At 36.8% G+C, this 20,932-nt stretch overlaps 1 protein-coding gene across 4 annotated transcripts in view; it reads left to right on the forward strand.

Moving 5' to 3' along the window:
• NNT (nicotinamide nucleotide transhydrogenase) overlaps nt 1-12,617 on the forward strand; it is a 107,947-nt gene extending 95,330 nt beyond the window's left edge. For all 4 annotated transcript variants that reach the window (XM_045566163.1, XM_045566161.1, XM_045566162.1 and 1 more), the window contains exons 20-22: nt 8,417-8,535; nt 9,779-9,894; nt 11,394-12,617. In XM_045566163.1, coding sequence (XP_045422119.1) covers nt 8,417-8,535; nt 9,779-9,894; nt 11,394-11,543 — 385 coding nt within the window. In that variant the 3' untranslated portion in view covers nt 11,544-12,617. The remainder of the gene's footprint in view (nt 1-8,416; nt 8,536-9,778; nt 9,895-11,393) is intronic.
• The last annotated feature ends 8,315 nt before the right edge of the window (nt 12,618-20,932 follow it).

Genomic DNA, 20,932 nt, shown 5'->3' on the forward strand with positions numbered 1-20,932 from the left:
TCTCTGACCTTAGAGTCTTAAAGTTTAGTGTAATAAATTATTATGCAAGCAGATATAAAATGATCTGTCCTTTGGGATATTTAGCATAACATGATCATTATGTTGATGATTATTTACCCTTCATAACTAGGTCAACAGAAACATTGTCTTTATACAGTCTGCAGCTAATCAAGACATTACAATAAGAAATAATATATTTAAGGTCTTTAATTTCTAATTTGGTGCAAGATACCTCAGTTAAAGCATAAAGATGGTAGTGAGATGGATTAATTTAAAGATGATGAATGCAGTATTGAAAACAAAGAAAAAAATACAGGAATCAAGGAGGGATGCAAAATTGAAATTCAAAAGTAAATCGCAAAGTGTATATTGGGTTGTCCAACTAAAATAGAAGTGCTAGTTCATGCGCTGTTAGGACGAGAAAAAGAGCTTTGTGGTAGGCTGAATAATGGCCCCCCAAACATGTTCACATCCTATTCCCCAAAACTTGTGAATATGTTACTTTACATGGCAAAAGGAACTTTGTAGAATTGAATAAGGTGAGGGAGATTTGAGGTGGTAGATTATATTGGATTATTTAGGTGCGCTCCGTGCAATCACTAGGGTCATTATGAGAGGGAGGCAGGAGGGTCAAAGTCAGAGAAAGACGTGACAGTGGAAGCAGCAGTCGGAGTGATATGGCCACAAGCCAAGGAACGTGGGCAGACTGTAGAAGCTGGAAAAGGCAAGGAATGGATTTTCCCCTACAACCTCCAGAAGGAATGTGCAGCCCTGCCGACACCTTGACTTTTTTTAGTCCAGGGAAACGGATTTTGGACCTTGGAGCTTCTAAACTAGAAGATAAATTCGTGTTGTTTTAAGGTACTGTATTTGTGGTAGTTTGTTACAGCAGCAGCATGAAATTAATACCTTAAATATCATGTGGTACAGCGATTTTTAGTTGTCTTTACGTCTTGCCAATCAATTTTGGGAAGAGAAATGGGCCTGGGGAAGCAGGAAACACTTATTGTGATCAGAAGGACTGGGAAATTAGCAATTTTTGGTGTCCAAGTTTACTATTAAATATTAACACCTGAAAAGAGCACACATGAGTAATTTGAGAGGCAATTAGTACTATAGGGTTGAGGTAGAGCAACGTCATGTATTAAAGTTATTCTGGAAATCCTGGGTTCCATCTAAGCTGCTTCTGTCTCTCACTGGTTGAGATCCATCCACCACATCCCACGGTGAAGGACTGTCTCAGTGTCCAGCTGTCCTGATTAGGCCCACTGCCCACCATCATTTGCAGTTATGTGTAAGATGCTCTTGAATTAACTGTGGACTGAACTGGTTGGTGGTTAGTACATCATCTCAGGTGAATGAGCCTCTCTCTCCCTGACTCGCAAAAAAGAAGCCTGAAACTTCCCTAGATATAAGGCATTTGTTTTAAATTGTTAACAGGAAGTCTTTTTTAAAAACACTCATTTCAATTGTTTCTTTTGCATTTGAAGACCTTCTTTTCTTCTGTTATGTGGAAATGAGAAATATTTGGTCAATTTCTGTTTTATTTGGTTTATTTAAAAAAAAATCACAATTTTACCCTTTTTCTAGCTAGTTGATCCAGATACTTTTTTGCTTAGACTGTGATGTTTTCTGAGTTGTTAAGTATTTTCTGTTTCTCTCGAACCTTATCTAAGTACTCTCTGATCCTTTGAATCTGCAGTTCCCTGCACTAAGTCTAGTTATTACTTTTATCATCAAGTCTAGTCAGTAATAGAAGTAAGAGTACCTTTTGGTACTCTTGGGGGGAAATAAAAAACCCTGAGTTAAACTGGAGTGCAGATTTGAAATTGATATAGTTGAAATACAAATTGGCATTAACTCTGAAAGAAAATCAGCTAATTAATAATGCAATGTGAGACACTTTAGATATATTACCAAAACCTCTGTTAAAGTAAAATGACCTTTCTAAACTAAAATTTTTGATTTTAAGATATGTTCTTTTGGAAATGATTTTGTTCCATCATTATTAAAAAATGATCACACGTCAGGGTCCTAAAACCTAACTGTAGTATCTTTGTCTTTATTGGGGCACATTTTCTGTGCCTTTAGTTCTCCCATACAATATTTAGAGGAACACTGAGTTAAAATATTGTAAGTACTCATGTATACCAAACAATGCATTAAGATACATAATAAACTACTGTTTCAATTTAAGTTCTTCTTGGCTGAGATTTGGATTGTTAGCCTTGGTAATCTATTCTGTTAGATATTTGCAAGAAATTATTATCTGGGGAGAAAACAGAAATATGGGCTCTGTCCCCTTACACGCGAATTGAGCAAAGTGTGCAGGTGGTTACTATTTCTAACAACTACTCTTTATCTGATTATTGATCATTTTTCAATGAAGTGGCTATCAGGCCATCAGAGAAAGCACTAAAAGCTTTTAAACATTTTTTTTTTCTTTCTCAGTTGAAGTAAGAGTAAGGGAACAGGGGCAAACTGCTTTGAGCTTTCTTTAAGACCATGCAAATATCCTGCATCTCATCAGACTTTGCCCCCTAGATTGAACAGGTGCTGATGACTTTTACAGTACCAATCTTTATTATGATGCTTGCAAAATGGCAATTTAAAAACCCCACCATATTTATCAGCCCATGGTCCACCACTGTAAGGGAGAGTACCTCCTATTTTATTTCTTTATTTCTTTACTTATTGATGTATGACTGTTACCAGTATTGACTCATGGGTTCCCATTTTCTCCAGTGGGTTATAATATATTACTATCCTTATTTATTTTGATGTTCAAATAACTTCCTTAATTTTACATACTTTGCTGTCACATGTGCCTTTAAAACCACATGTTCATGTCCCTCTCTTTTTTTATTTTATTTTATTTTTTATTCTTATTTCAGCATATTGTGGGGGTACAAAAGTTTAGGTTACGTATTTTGCCTTGTGTACTTTCTTTCTCATTTTATGCAAGAATTATACAAATTCAGCACTTTAAAAAAAATTTGAGTTGTTATTACACTTAAGTGAGTTTTACCTTTTCTAGGTCTGTTATTTTTTTCTTACTGCTTCTGTTATTATCCATGATCCTAAGGAATTATTTAGCTATCCCCACCATAGAAGAAAAGGTTAGAAGTCCTGCATTGAAAACTGGTTACTTATTCATAAAGTCAAGTACCTTTGAAACTTCTATTCATCATATCTTTTTGTTTCCTAAATTCATGGCAAGTAGGCTTGGCAATATATTTTGGATATTTCAATATAATACATTTTCTTTCCAATACTATTTTTTATATTCACACTAAAATGTATGTATTAAAAACATATATATGTTCAGATTTGAGGTTTAGGAAAATGTCTCCAATGAGCATGCACTTTGGTGCCTAGAGAAAATTCTTTTCAAATGTTTTATCTTATTGCCACTGTAAAAATATTACATTTTAAAAGTAGATATCTCAACCAAAGAGTCCATGTAACATTTTGGAAATGCTTTCTGTGGAGCACTTTGAAAACAGTTGTCGTGGTGCTGGATATAGCTTACATTTCTACATGAAGAGTATGAACATAAATTTTCAGTATTTTGCCTTATTTCATTTGTTGTTGGGAGTGATTGAAAACTTTGGTTTGACATAGGCGATGACATTAGAATAGCAATGTCTAGTTAAAAAAAATCGTGTTTCTAGAGAATTAAAAAAAAAAATTTTTACTCAAGGGTTGAACTATCTGTTACATTGCCAAAAATGATAAGAGAATTTGTAGTTGAACTGAAAACATGCATAAAGATAGTGAGGTTGGGTGACCACAGTCCTGGAAGTAAGCTAATGCCGTTACCTTTATTTTCACTTAAATAAAACTCTGAACAACCCACTGAAGGAAGAGATGGATTCTTTTTAAAAGAATGTTAGATTATTAATAGTTTGTTCTGTACAGTTCATTTCTACTTACTATCTGTGATAATAAATATATATTTAGTCTTTATCTTCCATTCCTGACACAGAGCTTCTAAAACTCTTGGAATTTGCTGATAGTGTACCAGGAGCATCTTTTGTTATTTATAACAAGCCCCTGTCAAACATAACCTGCTGTTTGTGCTAATAAAGTGACTCTTGTTGGGCCCCTAGAGAACTTCTGGGTGGGGGCTGCTTGTCAGAGGAACTAACCATGTGATGAGAGGGTTGGAATTTTCAGTCCCACCCCTGGAACTCCAAGGGATGGGAGAGGGACTAGAGATTGAGTTCAGTCACCAAAGGCCAGTGATTTGATCGATCATGCCTACATAATGAAACCTCCATGAAAACCCCTACACTATGGGTTCAGAGAGCTTCCGGATTGGTGAACACGTTGAGGTGCTGGGGAAGGTGGTGCCTGGAAGGTCCATGCATTCTTCCCTCCTGAGTTGTAATAACATAATAAAATGTTATTTTTGATAATAACATAAATAAAGTGTGTCTCCACAAAGTGTATTTTGTGAGCTGTGCTAGCAAATTATCAGACCTAAGGAGAGTCTGATTTGTCAGTACAGGTGGCAGCCTGGTATTTGTGACTGGCATCTGAAGCGAGGGCAGTTTTGTGAGACTGAGCCCTGAAATCTGTGGAGTCTGACACTCACCCTGTTAGTGTCAAAATTGAATTGGATTGCAGGACATCCAGCTGATGTCTGGAGAGCTGGAGAACTGGTTGTTGGTGTGGAAAAAACCCACACATTTGATGTCAGAAGGACTGTGGGTAGAAACACTATCAGACCATCCTTAGCAATTTTTCAGAATCTACTTCCCCAGAATAATTTAAGAGGTGCTTATAAAGGTTTTGCCCTGTTATAGACAGTATGCATACTAAGAGGCATTTTTTCCCCATGTTGATTCATCCATGCAAATATTTAATGTGTTTTTGATTTTACAGTGTGGCATTGTTGAAACTTGCTGGAGCTCTCAATTCTCAAAGAACATTATAAATTGAATTCTTGAAATGTAACACCATTCCTATTACCTTACTTAACCCATTCCAGCAGAGATAGATACTCCTCTATAGCTCTTTTCTATACAGAGCTTTCTATAGACCTTGGCATGATGTGCCAGTTAACCACTCTTTGGGAAAACAGATAGAAAAAGTAGCTTGCCCAAGATCGCAACCACAACTGGTTAACTCTAGCTATTAACTAAACAAAAATACCTCTTAAATGGCAGGATTATACTGACAATATTGTATAGTAAGAGCAAGATTTCTTAGAATATTCTTCTTCATATTGAATCATGTGATTGTATCTCCAAAAATTTTTAAATTAAAAAAAAAAAAAAGAGTTCAGACTCTTGAGGCAGAAAGACCTGAGTTTGAAACTCAGTTTTAGTATTTCCTAAAAACAGTAGTGCAAACTGCATAGCACATCTTAAAGAGTCAATATTAGCCACCATGCCAAAACATATGTCAACAATCGCATGTATATGCATTCTCTCTTCTTTTTTGCAGATACAGTAATGTAGCTGTAAAACCCAGTTTATTTAACTAAGCACTGAATTTGAATCAGCTGCACTAAATTGTAATTCTAGATGGAGATTGTTAAAGATTATTAGGAATAGGATGAAATAATGTATGAAAAACCATTTATAAACTATATCATGATATAAAAGCATAAAGTATTTATTTTAAATGAAAAGTTAATTTTTTCCATTATAAAAAACTGTAAATACTCATAAATTTGGAAAATATAAAAAAAGAGGAAACAAAAATGATTGTCTATTTCATTTCCTTACAGCTCTAGAGTTTCTGGGTTTTTTAAATTTTTAATAAATTGATTATTTAGGAATACTCAGTGATTCCAGATGGAAAATTTTATAAATGGGAGTTTGATAAACGGTAATACCTGTCATTTGATGTCTTTTTTTCCCCACAATTACAAGTCCCCCAATTCAGGCCCCTTATTATCAGTTTTAAAGATGTAGAAAACCATTTCTCACTTATTTGGGCAAAATAAATAGCCATCTTGTAGCTCTTTTTTGGTGGTCTTCTTAGAAAGAGATCAATTCCCATGCTCTTTAATTCTTCTCAACAGGACCTGTGTTAAGAGTGGGGAGAGCCTGGCTTGGCAGCAGTTCTTGTGAAAAGTAATGGGACATCTTAAGTGACCATAAGGTTTATATGAGCCAACAACGTATTGTGACAGCCATAAATGCTAATGCAGATTTAGACTTTATCAGTGAAAGGACTGAGGACATGATTTTCTTGCTGTTCCATTTGCATCTAGATCATTCTAGCACATTGTATTCACTTTGAGGGACTGAGGTTGAAGCTGGACATTGACAATATAGGAATAGGTTACTAGGACAGCAGTAGGTCAGGAAGTCCTGTCATTTGTTGAACAGTTGAAAGAACTGAGGATGTGTTGCTTAGTAGGCATCCTAGAATAGCTGACAGGAATCCACAAATGAAAGAGGGACTAGATTCATTATGGTTCCAGGTGTCAAAACTACAGACCTTGGAAAACAATGAGATGAGATTTCTCTTTGGTATATGTAATACGCACATGCATATAATTTTTTTCTCTTTGGCTCAATATGAATGAATATGTATATATATGAATGAGTATACATATGGCAGGTCCTTGAATAACATTGTTTTGTTCAACATTATTGTGCTATAATGTTGGTAAGAAAAAAAATTGATTCTGGCTGGGGCCACTGTCCATGTGGAGTTTGCATGTTCTCCCCACATCTGTATGGGTTTTCTCTGAGCACCCCGGTTTGCTCCCACATCGCAAAGCTATGCGCATGAGGTGACTTGGCGGGTCTGCATGGTCCCAGTCTGAGCCAGCGTGGGTGTGAGTGTGCCCTGAGATAGGGTGGTGTCCTGTCCAGGGTGGCTTCCTGCCTCATGCCCAGAGCTGCTGGATTATGCTTCTGCCACCTGTGACACTGAACTGGAATAATGGGATAAGTATCAATAATTACTTGTTTTTATTATTCTTTCCTAAATGTACATATAGCATTTATTTCAATGTTTAATATTAGAAGTTTGGTGATGTTTGTATACACAGAAATATGCCATAGGAACTTGACTCTTGTTTATATCAGTTAGCCTGCAGTAAAATTTGTTTTGTTATATGTCGTTTTGCTTAAAATTGCGGTTTCTAAGAACCTGTAGATGACGTTGAGTGAAGACTTACTGTATATCAATGACTGTAATGCACGTAATACACAGACACACATAGTGTAGCTGTGGAATAGACCTTAGAAGGGAGTAAATTTCTGGTCTCTGAAGGTATTTAAGGTTGGATGGATCCCTGCGGGGAGATAGTATAAAATACATTTCTTTATTAGATTCCTTCATGCATTTACTTTTTATGGAGCCCTTCCTATGTGCCAAGCATGTGCCCAGTGCTGAGGAGACAAAGATAAATACAGTGGGCAAGAGGTTGGATTAAAAAACTGTAAAGATCTCATATTTGTGGCTGAAATTCCTTGATGCTTCATTATCCTTTGCCTTAAGTGTGGATTTCTGACTGTGCATTACCCATTCTGTGTTTTAAACACTCCCGTGTGTTACTGTCACATTTCTTCTGTGATGTGGAGCAATACTTCATACCGTTCTCTGAAAGATGGTATATGCATATTTAACGTCATGTATACGACAATATTTTACTTCACTACCTTTGAACATAGAGGTTAAAGTTGGATGTCAAGTCTGCTTTTGATGGGATAATGTTGATTTTTCCACAGGAAACATTTAATTCCCATTTGACTTAATATGTTTTGTTTTTTTTTTGAGACAGAGCCTTACATTGTTGCCTGGGCGAGTGCCATGGCGTCAGCCTAGCTCACAGCAACCTCAAAGTCCTGGGCTCAAGCTATCCTCCTGCCTCAGCCTCCCGAGTAGCTGGGACTACAGGCATGCGCCACCATGCCCGGCTAATTTTTTCTATATATATTTTTAGCTGTCCATATAATTTCTTTCTATTTTTAGTAGAAACGGGGTCTCGCTCTTGCTCAGGCTGGTCTCAAACTCCTGAGCTCAAACAATCCGCCTGCCTCTGCCTCCCAGAGTGCTAAGATTATAGGCGTGAGCCACCGTGCCCGGCCTGACTTAATATGTTTTTAAAGATTCAAGATTTTTCAGAAAATGTCATGGGACAGCACATAGCTTTTTAAATGTAATAAATAGATATTATTTATTAATATTATTGGAAGTTCATTGTACTTAAAACACATGTGGAAGCTACAGTTTGTGCATACTAACATATTGAATCTTCAACTTCAGTATTTTTAGATTGACCATATATCTGGCCTAATTCTATTTCTACTTGTAGAGATCAGATAGTAGCAAGAGAAAGCAGAGGTGCCAAGAACAAAGTGTGCATATTTGGGGGTGACGTTGGGGGTCTCTGTATATTTCGGCCCCTCAAGTAAGGCCAGCTGTTCATTTGTTTCACATCTAGGTTTGGAATTCACCCAGTGGCAGGCCGAATGCCTGGTCAGCTTAACGTGCTGCTGGCTGAGGCTGGGGTGCCATATGATATTGTGTTGGAAATGGATGAGATCAACCATGATTTCCCAGGTAAGTGATGGGGGTGGCGGTGAAGTTTAAATGTTCTAAGAGTGAATAAAACAATGTCAGACTTAAAGCATAAATCGTTGAATTAGTGAAGACTGACTAGTCAGACAAAAAGTAACCTGTACACAGTAGGTATGCAGTTGAAATTAAATAAGTGAAGGACACTATTGAATAAGGTGCAAAAGATCTGTAAGCAGCATGGGTAAGTTTTGCTCCTGTGTGAAGAACTGAAGGACGGTGAAAATCCCAGGTTGAGGTGCAGAGATGATGAAGACTGGGGATCTGGGCAGACCTGGCTTCTGAATCCAGATCCTGACTCTCAGTAGCTTGCCGCCTTGAACTTGGTACTCAGCCTCAGGCTCCTCATTTCCAAGAATGCTTCTGTTCATAATCTAGTATCTGAGTCTTGTCAGTGTCTGAGATTATACTGGTTTTCAGTTATATCAGTGCATGGTCATGAAAGTAGTTTTCTTTTTTTAAAGTACTAGGACTTCACTAGATAAAGTGCTATACTTTATAGCTGTCATTGGGTAGATGTTGTGAATGATAATGACATTTGGCCCAAGATTATGTTTATTAAAATTAAACCAGTTCCCTCTGGCAAGTGTCCACTATAAACTTAAAAAACACTGTTTATTAGGAAAAAATAATGAAATTGTATGTATGCCTAGATTCACAAGGCATTTTTGGCAACATTTTAAGGTAGTTTATATCAGTTCTTAAAGAGATAACGTAGACCATTTTAATTTTATGTCCCTTTTCAAATTTCACTTTTGTTAAATTATGTGCAACACCAGCTAGTGCCAGGAATTATGGACACAACTTTAGTACAGTACAGACTTTTAGACCACTCTCTTTTAGACATTAGATTGCATCTTAAGTGGTCACTTTATAAGTTGAGAATGGGATGCAAATCTTATGTGACTAGCAAGATCATTTTGAGATAATAAAAGACTTACAAAGTCAGATTAGGTTGATCCGTTGAAAGGCAGGAATAACGCAGGCTTTTGTCAAGATGGTCAGGTTCAGATGCAGGACCTGCTGCTTTTTAACCGTGAGACACTGGCTAAATTGCCTAACCTCTCTGATAAAGCTCTTTGTACAGTGCCTGGCACAAGTGAGTATTCTATAAATATTAGTTTTTGTTATTCTTGTTACTATAAAGTCAGATCACTATGACTTGCCTGAGAAGAAGTGAAAGTGACCCTTTGAATTTTATGTTTCTCTTTTTTCTTTTGTTATGTAGACACTGATTTGGTCCTTGTAATTGGAGCTAATGACACTGTTAATTCAGCAGCTCAAGAAGATCCCAACTCTATTATTGCAGGCATGCCAGTCCTTGAGGTCTGGAAATCAAAGCAGGTAAAGTTTCAGACTTGTATTTCATTTTGATATTCAAAGGTCACTTAAAACACACACACAGAACTTTCTTTGATCATTTGATAAGAAATGATAATGCCTTTTAGGAGGCCCAGCAGTAAGTACATGTTTAGGGCCCAGTTCCCTATATCCAGCTTCTGTCTGTTCTCTGGCCACCAAAGAACCTGAGTAAATGCCCTCATCACGAGTAGAACCAGATGAGATTATGTGGGTGGATTAACAAAATCTGTAACCACAGCTGAAAAAATTGCTGTGAGCTTTTAGAATGAGTCTGGCTGAATTCCAGATTGAGTCCAGTGAAGCAGATGGCTTCCCTCTGGGACAGTGAGTCAGTATCATGGCCTTCATATACCAAGATGAGCATATTTTTTTCATTTTATTTTTTCGAAAGGGAATGTGTATGTTGTTATGGAGTGTCTAGCAGAAAGGTGATTTAGAAATCCAAACAGTAACATGGAATAAGGAAGCAAGCTTTGCTCATGTACCTTACTTCTGCAAAAGCTAATTGCTAGATTTTAGAGAACTCAAAGGCTTGTAAATTTCCCTCTGCCTCTTTACCATGCTTGAGTCATATCTGCATATTAAGAATCATAATAATGGAATATGTATCTTCCCTTTAATTTTGTTTCTCTTTATTATAAATATGGGAGTTTGAAACTTAGTGTTTGTGGTGAGTGAGTAGATATGAAATACACTTGTTCGTGTGTATATGAAAAATTATGGCATCAGTAGTCAATATTTGAGACTTTGCAGAGTGTATTACTATAGTAACGCTATATGAAACAAGGATAAATTTGCACTGCTTCCATTTTTAGATAGAGTACATGTCCTAGAAGACCATAGAAAGGCTTTTCATTTCATTAAGAACTCAGTTGATATTTAGCAAGACAGCATGTCCATTGTAAATGTCTGTAACACATCAATATTATAGATTGACATGCCCCTTTCATTTTGCTTTGTAATATTAGTCATTAGTTTTGTCCTTGTGAGAAGCTGGATTGCTCTTTGGGCTTTTGTCCTAGAACTTTCTGGTATGCTTTACTCTAAAATGATAGAAAAGAATTACACCATTTCCCCACTCAACCATATTTTTATTAGGATTTGTAGTGAAGGCTTATGTACTAAGTTTGTCTTCTTTAGCACATTTGTAGAAAGATGTTTATTTTTCTGATTAGAAAATGTTATACAAAGTCTTTATAGCGAAAAGCACTGAGAAGAAAATCATTGTAATCTTATCACTCAAGAGTTAAACTATTGTTAACATAACTCTTATGGATATAAGAATATGGGCACACTTTAAAAAATAAAGTTAATACAATGTAAACATACATTTAAAATACTCCTTGTGTATTTTTAAAGTCTCTGTACTAAAGGAGTGGGACATGCCGTGTTCAAAGGCAGGGAAGGGCAACATTTGTGTGCCTAACAGGTCCCAGGCAAGTCTGTTAAATATGCTTTTTCATTTAATCTTTGGCTCCTAGGTCATTGTCATGAAGAGGTCTTTGGGTGTTGGCTATGCTGCAGTGGACAATCCAATCTTCTACAAGCCTAACACAGCCATGCTTCTAGGTGATGCTAAGAAGACATGTGACGCGCTGCAGGCGAAAGTGAGGGAATCCTATCAGAAATAAACATTAAAGATCAAGCCTTTGTCCAATAATGGCACCTCTTCAGTTGTGGGAACAGGCAAATAAAGTATCAGTGTACATGGGTGATATACGTATGTAGTGAAGCTCTTGGAAGAAAAGGGAGACTGAAGAAAGCAAAGCAGATACTGTAAAAGATTTTTCAAGAGCAGTGATCCCTCAATTTTAAAAAAGGATTAAAAATTCTTAATGTCTTTGCATACTTTTTGTGTTATGAATCAAAAGTATTTTATAAAAGGAGAAAGAACAGCCTCATTTTAGATATAATCCTGTTGGATTTTTTTGTGCCTCCTCAGTAACCAGAAATGTTTTAAGAAATTAAGTGTTTAGGATTTCAGGGCTTACGTTATACATGGGTCTGAAAACTCTGACACAATGTAAACATTGCAGGCACCTGCATTTATGTTTTTTCAACAAATGTGACTAATTTGAAACTTTTGTGAACTCCTGAGCTGTCCCCTTGCAATTTAATCTGTCTGAATAGACCATATCAAATCAGTTTTAATTTTTCAAACTACAGATTCTAGATTTCAAGGGTATATTTTCTCACTACTATTTTAATACATTAAAGGACTAGATAATCTTTCAGAGATGCTGGAAACAAATCATTTGCTGTACATGTTTCATTAGAACACCACTGAAACATATAACTTGAAATTAGTATTACTTGTATTTTTGAAAACCCCATTTCTAATCAGAGATGTCTTTAATTTCAATCAATTTATAATGTGTAGTACTGTATTAAGTGCACTTGAGTGGAATTCAACTATTTGACTAATAAAATGAGTTCATCATGTTTGCAATTGATGTAGAAATTATCTCTGGTGACAAAAGGCTAAAATTAAATATTTCTGGGTATTATAAACACCAGGGGAAGACCTGCTACTATGAAACAGATGAAATTAATGTGTCTTAATTGTTTATAAGAATGGATTGTTTTTTCAAATCAGAGTGTGTTTTGAAGTCTTATGTAATTGGTGACATTTGAGAGAAATGGTGGCTTTTTAAGCTACCTGTTTGTTCACCTAAGTACCAGTAAAGATGGTTTTTGTAGTGGAAGTCAAGATTTTCCTTTCGACTTTGCTATGGTGTCAAAAGCTCTAAATATAGGTGAATGTGTAATGAATACTTAGGATATCTGTCTATATAATTAATTTGATACTAAGTTTCTCAAAACAATTATTAACTCATAAAAAACTATCTCTAAACCAGAAAAAATAACTGGTACGAAATTTTTTACTGTAAACTCACTATCTGGTGGTTTTGTAATCAATCTGGTTGTGCCTGAGATTAAGATCTGTGTGTGTGTGTGTTTGTGTATGTGGGGTGTGTGTGTGTGGTGTTTTAAAACAAGAAAGACTCCTTTTAAATTTTTAAGTGGTAAATACAGTTTGTTAATGCATCACTAGTAATCTCAGGACTGAATTTTATGGAAGTTCTATTAGAAGAATGAACAGTTCTTTTTTTAAACTTTTTAAAAAAATTTTACAGGGATAGATATAAACATTTAGGTTACATATATTGTCTTTTTTTAAATAAATTTTTTTACTTCAGAATATTATGGAGGTACAAAAGTTTAGGTTATGTATATTGCCCTTGACCCCCATCCCCGCCCAATCAGAGCTTCAAGTGTGTCCATCCCCTAGACGGTGCGCATCACACTCGTTATGTATGTATACACCCATCCCCTCCCCCCACCACATCTGCCTCACAGCCGATTAATGTTATTCCTGTATGTGCTCTTAGGTGATGATCAGTGAAACCAATTTGATGGTGAGTACACATGGTGCTTATTTTTCCATTCTTGGGATACTTCACTTAGTAGAATGGGTTCCAGCTCTATTCAGGAAAATATAAGGTGCTATATCACCATTGTTTCTTATAGCTGAGTAGTACTCCATGGTATATATATATATATATCACATTTTATTAATCCATTCATGTATTGATGGGCACTTGGGTTATTTCCACATCTTTGCAATTGTGAATTGTGCTGCTGTAAACATTCGAGTGCAGACGTCTTTATTATAGAATGTCTCTTGTTCCTTTGGGCAGATATCAGAGCTCCAAGCGTGCCCATCCCAGACAGTGCGTACCACATCCATTAGGTGTGCGTTTACCCATCCCCTCCTTCCCCTCCCACCTGCCTGACACTTGATGGATGTTAATTCCATATGTGCACATAAGTGTTGATCAATTAGTACCAATTTGATAGTGAGTATATGTGGTGCTTGTTTTTGTATTATTCACTATGTCTTTCTGACATTCTACTACAATTTTTGGTGGGATATACAAAATGATTTTTTTAATGGAAAACATTTTTTTAACTTTCAGAATATTACAAGGGTACAAGTGTTTAGGTTACATATATTGCCTTTGCACCGCCTGAGTGAGAGCTGCAAGTGTGTCCACCTCCCAGACAGTGGGTACCACATCCATTAAGTGTGAATATAGCCATCCCCTACTCCCCCTCCCCTACTCCCCGCCCACTCCCCCTCCCACCTGCCCGACATATTGATGAATGTTATGTGCACATAAGTAACAGCTATAATTTTGTTAATCTATTGTACCCTATGGTCTGTTACAAAAAAAAATTACCCTTAAGTAGTGAAATGTTAATGTTGATTTGTCTTTTAAAAGGCCTTGTTAATCATCTTTTATTTTCTCTTCCTGGAAATTGGGAGTTGTGTTTAAATTACACATCTAAGTAAAATATATGTATAAGTAAATATATGTTTTTACACATATATATTTCTATCTCTATTTGGACAATTTTCTGCTACATAGAATCTCTTTATTCCATATGCTCTTTTTTTCTAGCGATTAGAGAAGACTAATGGAACTAATTTCTTCATGTATTAGGCTTTTAGCCCTTTACTGAGTTAGGGAGTATCAGTTAAGTATTTGGTAATGAATCTAGAAAGTTGGCCTTGGTCTTTCTGATCCACCCAAGTCATGACTTAGATTTTGCTATATTCTCTCATCCAGTACAAATATGGAATATATTAGGTATCAGTCAACTTTAGGGTTCACTTTATCTAATCCCAAAGCTTTGTTCTCTATAATTAATAACTCATAACCCATATGTTCACCTAACTTAGAGACAAATTTCCTAGTCCCCTAAGGCATATGTCTTGTGAATTAAAGCATTTTAGTGTTGGAAAGTTGGACAGCTCTTTGTATAGCTAGGGAGAATAGTTCATATTTCTAATTTATAGCTCTTGCCAGTTTTTGAGAGCCTTTGCCAACAAATATTATTGGGTCAGAATGGTAAAAAACAAACCCAAACCCTTCACTCCAGTGGCAACAATTTGCATAATCCAGCCGTTCTTTAGGTTCTCAAAGGAAAGAAGAATTAAGTTAATTAACAAGGAGGAAGAAAAAGCTTTTCTAAGTGAAACTTTTAAAGTGTTGATTTAGTAAATTAGCAGAAATGGTCACATTTGAATTTCAAATTTCACAGCACTCAAAATTCCTGCTCTTAAACTTTTATGTCTTAGAAGTTACATATTGGGCTAAGGACTGTTTTCATCACTATTTAAGTGATTAAGGACATTTAGCGTGCATATTGTAATTTTGAATGGAAATCTTTTGATGCTGGTAGCGCAGTGATGTGTACGATGAGATCAGTAATTAGAATGATCAATATTTGAAGCTCTTAGATGATTGAGATACTGATAGGAAAAATAGTTAGACCAGAGTAGGTAATTTATTTGGGAGAATAGTGGGGCATCATATCAGATAGGTAGACAAAGCTTAGTTTATGATTATGGGGAACTTTAACAGTGGGAACCCTAAGTAGGAGGGAGATATGACATCTCTGTCATGTTGATTGTCAAAGCATATGACTGCCTCATTCTGTGTAAAATATTTGCAATTCTTATTTTGCCAGAGATTATTACCTTTAACTCTGCTTTCCAGTTCTTGCCGAAAGCATATTTGTGAAGAATAATACTAATGGGAAAATTGCCTAAAGGATGTGGAGTTGAGTTTGCTCCTAGACATTTCATTTTTACCTTGTAGTTTAAACCAGGCCTTTGGAGAGCTGGATACTTAGTCTGCATTGTTTGGGTCATTGTGAAAAACAAAGACGTGAAGATGCTGGAATGGAGTCAAAGTGATCCTGCTTGCCTGAGGTGACTGTGAGTTCAGTGGGGAGGTACACCTGGTAGCAACAGAATGGTGGGGAGGAGAAGTGGTTGTCCTGGACTTTGAGAAGAGTTGAGGAGGGGATGTGGGTTTAGGGAATACAGGTGGCACTCAGAATGATGGTGGCTAGTTCTTTCCCCCACAGTGGAGATAAGTGAAAAGGGAAGTGAGAACTCAGAGCAGGGAGTTGAGAGTGCTTACATTTCCCCTATATAAAGATGGAATATGAAGATCAAATAAACTGTTTCGCATCCTTCTTTCTGTTGCATTTGGGAGGATGAAACCTACACAGCAGCAATGTGAGATGATATAGGGAATAGTAAAAACCCTTGGAAATGAATGACTTAGAAACTGAAATAAGGCCATTTTTTTTCTATTTTCCTATTTCATTTTTGGCTTCCTATAGGAAAAGCAGAACTTGGAAATATCTACAATAAGGTATAGAACTAGATTCAGCCAGTGAAATTTTATCTAAACCAGTTCTTTTCCAGAACTGATTTTCCAAAAGCCAGTGAGTTGGTGCCTTGTCTTTTTTTTTTCCCCCTTTCTCCCAGTTAGGGAGTGCACTTTTCATGAGAATACAGTGCTTAACACTAATACAGCAGGGTCCTGTGCCTGGTTAATTCTCTTCAGACCTTGTGATTCCAATTTCCTACTACACACATGGAGGCAGCAGCAGCAGCAGGTTAGAACTGAAAGGTCATGTCTAAAACCCTCCAGAGAAATGGGAGAACGTGAGACTAAATAACCCCTTTGTGCTATGTCAGGAGGGAGATGATTTCTTCCCTAGAGGGATGAAACACAATCCCAGGGCCTTATCTTTAGAATGTTTTGTCATTAGTCCCCAAGTTTAATGGGACATTATGCTTCAAAAAATCACTCTTTCTAGAAAGAGCCTTTTAAAGCTTTACGATGATGGAAAATTCTGTGCTTGTAAGTTATAGCTAGCTCTGTGGTTTTGTCCCATTGGGAGATATATGGGCACGGAAGCTTACATGTACTTCAGGTCCACATCCTTGTGTCTAGTTAAGAATAACTGCTTCATTAACATTGGGTATAATTATAGTAGCTTGGAAACATGGTTCTTACAAAGATTAGAATCATCATTTTAAGTGAAACCAAAAGAACATTCAAAGACTATACCAGAAAGTCCTACGAGAATACCATACACATAAGGATTTCAGACTATTCCTATTGGCTTTGGTCCTTGCTGTAATGCACCTTACCCAGGATTCTGTCTGTACAAGCAGCACCAAAGTGTGGGTTTTAGTGATAAACCCATGATGAGTATTTGGGTAGTAGCATCACTATGAAAGGTATTACTGTTTTCTACATAATCACTTATGACCATGCTTATATTTCTAGAGTGTATCACATTGAGAAATTAAGTGCAAAGGCATTTTAATATATATTACTATGCAGGGTGCTGGGGCGGGGGGGGAGTATGCTTTTATGTATGTTTTACATTGACTTCTGTTCAGGACTCATTTTCTGGAAGTTCAGTTTAGCTCTATTTGTTTTCTTTTTTTTTTTAAATTGTTTTACTCTAGATGGAAAGACCCTGCTCCCTCATTTAATTTCAGTAACTCAGTGGGTGGCTAAAGCTACTAGTTAATAAGCACTCATTTTATGCTGGACAACATAGCAACATCTTGTGGGTTTCAGTGTATTCTACAATAGAAAATGGCAGAATGGAACTTAAACTGAGATCTGACCAATGGTGAGGTCCACTTAACCACTCAGTTGATTTCTGTTAAAAATAAAGGATGTAACTGACATAAGGGGAAAAAAGGCAGTTAAATTTTCAGCTAGAAGATGCCATCCATTTATAAAACGACAGGAATAAACATTACCAACTTCATAGAGAAAATAAGTGCCTGCTGTTCTTATGTGACATCATGAATGTTGCTGGTTATACAGTCATGATTTGCACTTCCACCCATTCTCTCTGTAAGTAGCTATTGCCATTTTTACCTCACGCAAAAGCCTAAATCCCGACAATGCTTTCTCTTTAGGAGCAGAAAAAAGGAGGCTTTGGAACAGACCCTCCACCTTTCTGGGTTTTGCTTTCCAGGACTGTCCCTTCTTCACCCCTTTGCTTGCTTGGAACTCCCATACCTCCCCACCTCACAGCCAGTCAGGCAAAAGCTTGGTGTGGATTTTCATCTCTCAGCAGCCATAAATTCCAATGTGCCAAAAATATGACGTTATTTTCCTATAACTTAATTCCTCTCTTGAGCCCCTGTATCCCTGGCGATAAGAACTTGATCTTAATTCAGGGAGTTTTCTTCTCCTCCTCCTCCTCCTGAGAACTCATCTTCATTCAGAACCAAAGAGGATGAACACTAAGGCAAACAATATAATGTCACGGTTTGGTGGAGTGAGTCGGGTCCTTGGTCTCCATGTGTCTAGTCTGGCATCCCTGAGATGGATATTTATAGTCTTGGCTGCTGATATCTTTGCACACTGATGTTGTCTATACTTCTTTGATCTAAATGAAATAAAAGAAGTTAACAAGATGCTTAAAGCAATATGGAAGAAGAAATACATAAGGTGGAGGATATGATAAATTCTGGCAAATTTCTCCTACTATTACAATTCATATTTGGGGTGAAAATTTTAAAAGCCTTTGTAGTAGAATGGAATATTTGTGCTATTTCCACAAGGAAAATAGTAGGCACTCTTTAAATAATTTGGAATGTAATTGATCCAAATGTTTCAAGCAAAGAAATTTTAAGGAAGAGCCATTTAATGCATCTCCTGAAGCTAACTCAATTGTTTCAGAAATCTTTACTTTAAAAAGATTTAGTGAGATGTTGAGTTGTTTTGGGGAATTTTTTTCCTTTTGGTCCCCTGCCCTATGAGGAATAAAAAGTGCCATATTATCTCATTTCTACTAGTTTATTAGCAATGCTTTGGTATTAAATCTATAACCAAAAGTTGAACCATTAATTCACAGTTGGAGCACATCTAAAACAAAGAAAAGTCAAAATAGCTTTTTTGATATTAATTATTTTTAAGAATACAAGTTAGCATTTCTAATAATGTTTATATAATTTTTTTATACTGATGTGTTACTCAGGAAATCATTTAAAAATAATTTCTGTATATGTTATTAATTGTAATTTTTATTGGAGAAAGTAGAGCACAAAACATCACAACCTTCCCATAATTACCCTGTTGTAAATGGAACAACAAGAATCACATCTTCTGCCAATTAACTATACATTTTTCTTAAATTGCAAGTGCTTAATAATTTCAGTAAATGTTACGGTTCCTATTTTATGCATAAGTTTTTTACTCCACTGGACTAATATTTTTTCCCCACAGAAATAAAGGAATTTGAATAAAATGGAACAAAGAAGATAAACATGTTTAAAATTGTCGTGATTTAATATTTTCATACTACCACCCGAGGATGAAATTAGAATAGACTACAGGGAGGGCATGGGCCATAGCATCATTGGTGTTCTTGCTGTGCTTGAGCTGTGGGATCAGAGGGACTTGTGGAGCCTGGGACCCAGGTTGAGAAGAGTGAAGTGGCCACTGCTGATCATGGGGGACCTTTCATTTCCCATGAGATGGGGAAGAAAAGCCACTGGAAAGAAGAGAGACCAAAGGAGCATTTGTGAGATGCGGTGAAACCTAAACTATGATAGTTGTTGGAGGTAGATGATGTCAAAGAGGAGAAGAATGAGACCATGAGCATGAGATTTTCGGAGGGCATATGGGGTAAGGAGTTGCAATTCAAACAAGAAGAGGATGTAAAAGGAGTTAATGGTAGCAGTAAATGACATTTTCTAGATTATAAAGTGATGTGAGAAATTGCTTATATTTGAAGTGTTTTGAATTCTGTTCCCTTTATTGTTGACTTTGGTCTCCCATCTACAAAATATCTGATCAAATGGCAATGACAAGCCCTATCATTTATTTATTAATATTGTGCTATGTGCTGTGTTCTAGGTAACAGACACATGTGACATAGCCCCTGCCTCAAGAAGCTTGCAGTGTAATATGGGATACATATAAACACAGTCAAATTCTTCTTTTCTTTTCTTTTGAGGTGGGGCTCACTGTGTTGCCTAGGCTGGACTTGAACTCCTGGGCTCAAGTAATCCTCCTGCTTCAACCTTTCTGGTAGTTGGGACTACAGGCACATGCTACTGTTCTCAGTGCTTAGTGGGTAATAGGCTTTTTTTTTGGAGACAAGATCTCACTCTGTCACCTAGACCAGAGTGCAGTGGCATTATCATAGCTCACCGCAGCCTCAAACTCCTGGGCTCAAGCGATCCTCCTGCCTCAGCCTCCTGAGTAGCTGGGACTACAGATGCAGAGCACCACGCCTGGCCAATTTCTCTCTTCCTTTCTCTCTCTCTTTTTTTTTTTTTGTAGGGGTGCGCTCTCATTATGTTGCTCAGGCTGGTCTTGAACTCCTGGGCTCAAGCAGTCCTCCTGCCTCAGCCTCCCAAATTGCTGGAATTATAGGTTCATGCCTGATCTCCAGGCTCACTCTTTGGTCTTGTGTGGCAGCTGGATTCACATCTTCTCTTGCTCCTGTGGGATCTCTTTCTTCAGTTTTTGCATATACTGGGAAAGGCACATTTATAGCTCCACAGTACAGGGTACCAGCTTCTGTGTTGGGTGAAAGACAAGGGTTTTAGTTTGTCCTCACTCTTCCAACTTCATGTCCAGTTGGCAGCTCTGCCCACCTATTGTCACTTCTGCCCTGCCACCAGAAACAGAGCCAAGAGCATTTCATAGACTTCTTCACCAGTATCCACAATGCGGAAAGTCTAATTCCTAGTAAATCTCTTCTTTCCTACCACTCACTGTGGTTCTGCTTTCCCGACTGAACCTTAACTAGTACAGTTCCCTTACAATACATCATGAATGTTAATGTAGCTAATTTGTGGTTATTAATGGTGGTGAAGAATTGGGATGGCATAAGTCATTGAAATTACAGGTGATCAAAACATCTCATTTAATAATTTCAGGCACTTCTAAAAAATATAAAAGGTGATTCATATTTCACCTACTTTTACAAATGGATGGAATGATGAATACAGTTAATAGTTCTCCCTTATAAATGACAGCTTTTTCTAAACAGGAAAATTTAATACAGAGGGAACTTCAACACTTATAAAACCTATGTTTTTTTGTGTCAGAGAGTGGGGGTCTGTGTGGAGACTGTTTATAGATATGAGAAAAGAAGGAGGCTAAGTATT

Source organism: Lemur catta, chromosome 12 (assembly GCF_020740605.2).
Source record: "Lemur catta isolate mLemCat1 chromosome 12, mLemCat1.pri, whole genome shotgun sequence".
NCBI lineage: Eukaryota > Metazoa > Chordata > Mammalia > Primates > Lemuridae > Lemur > Lemur catta.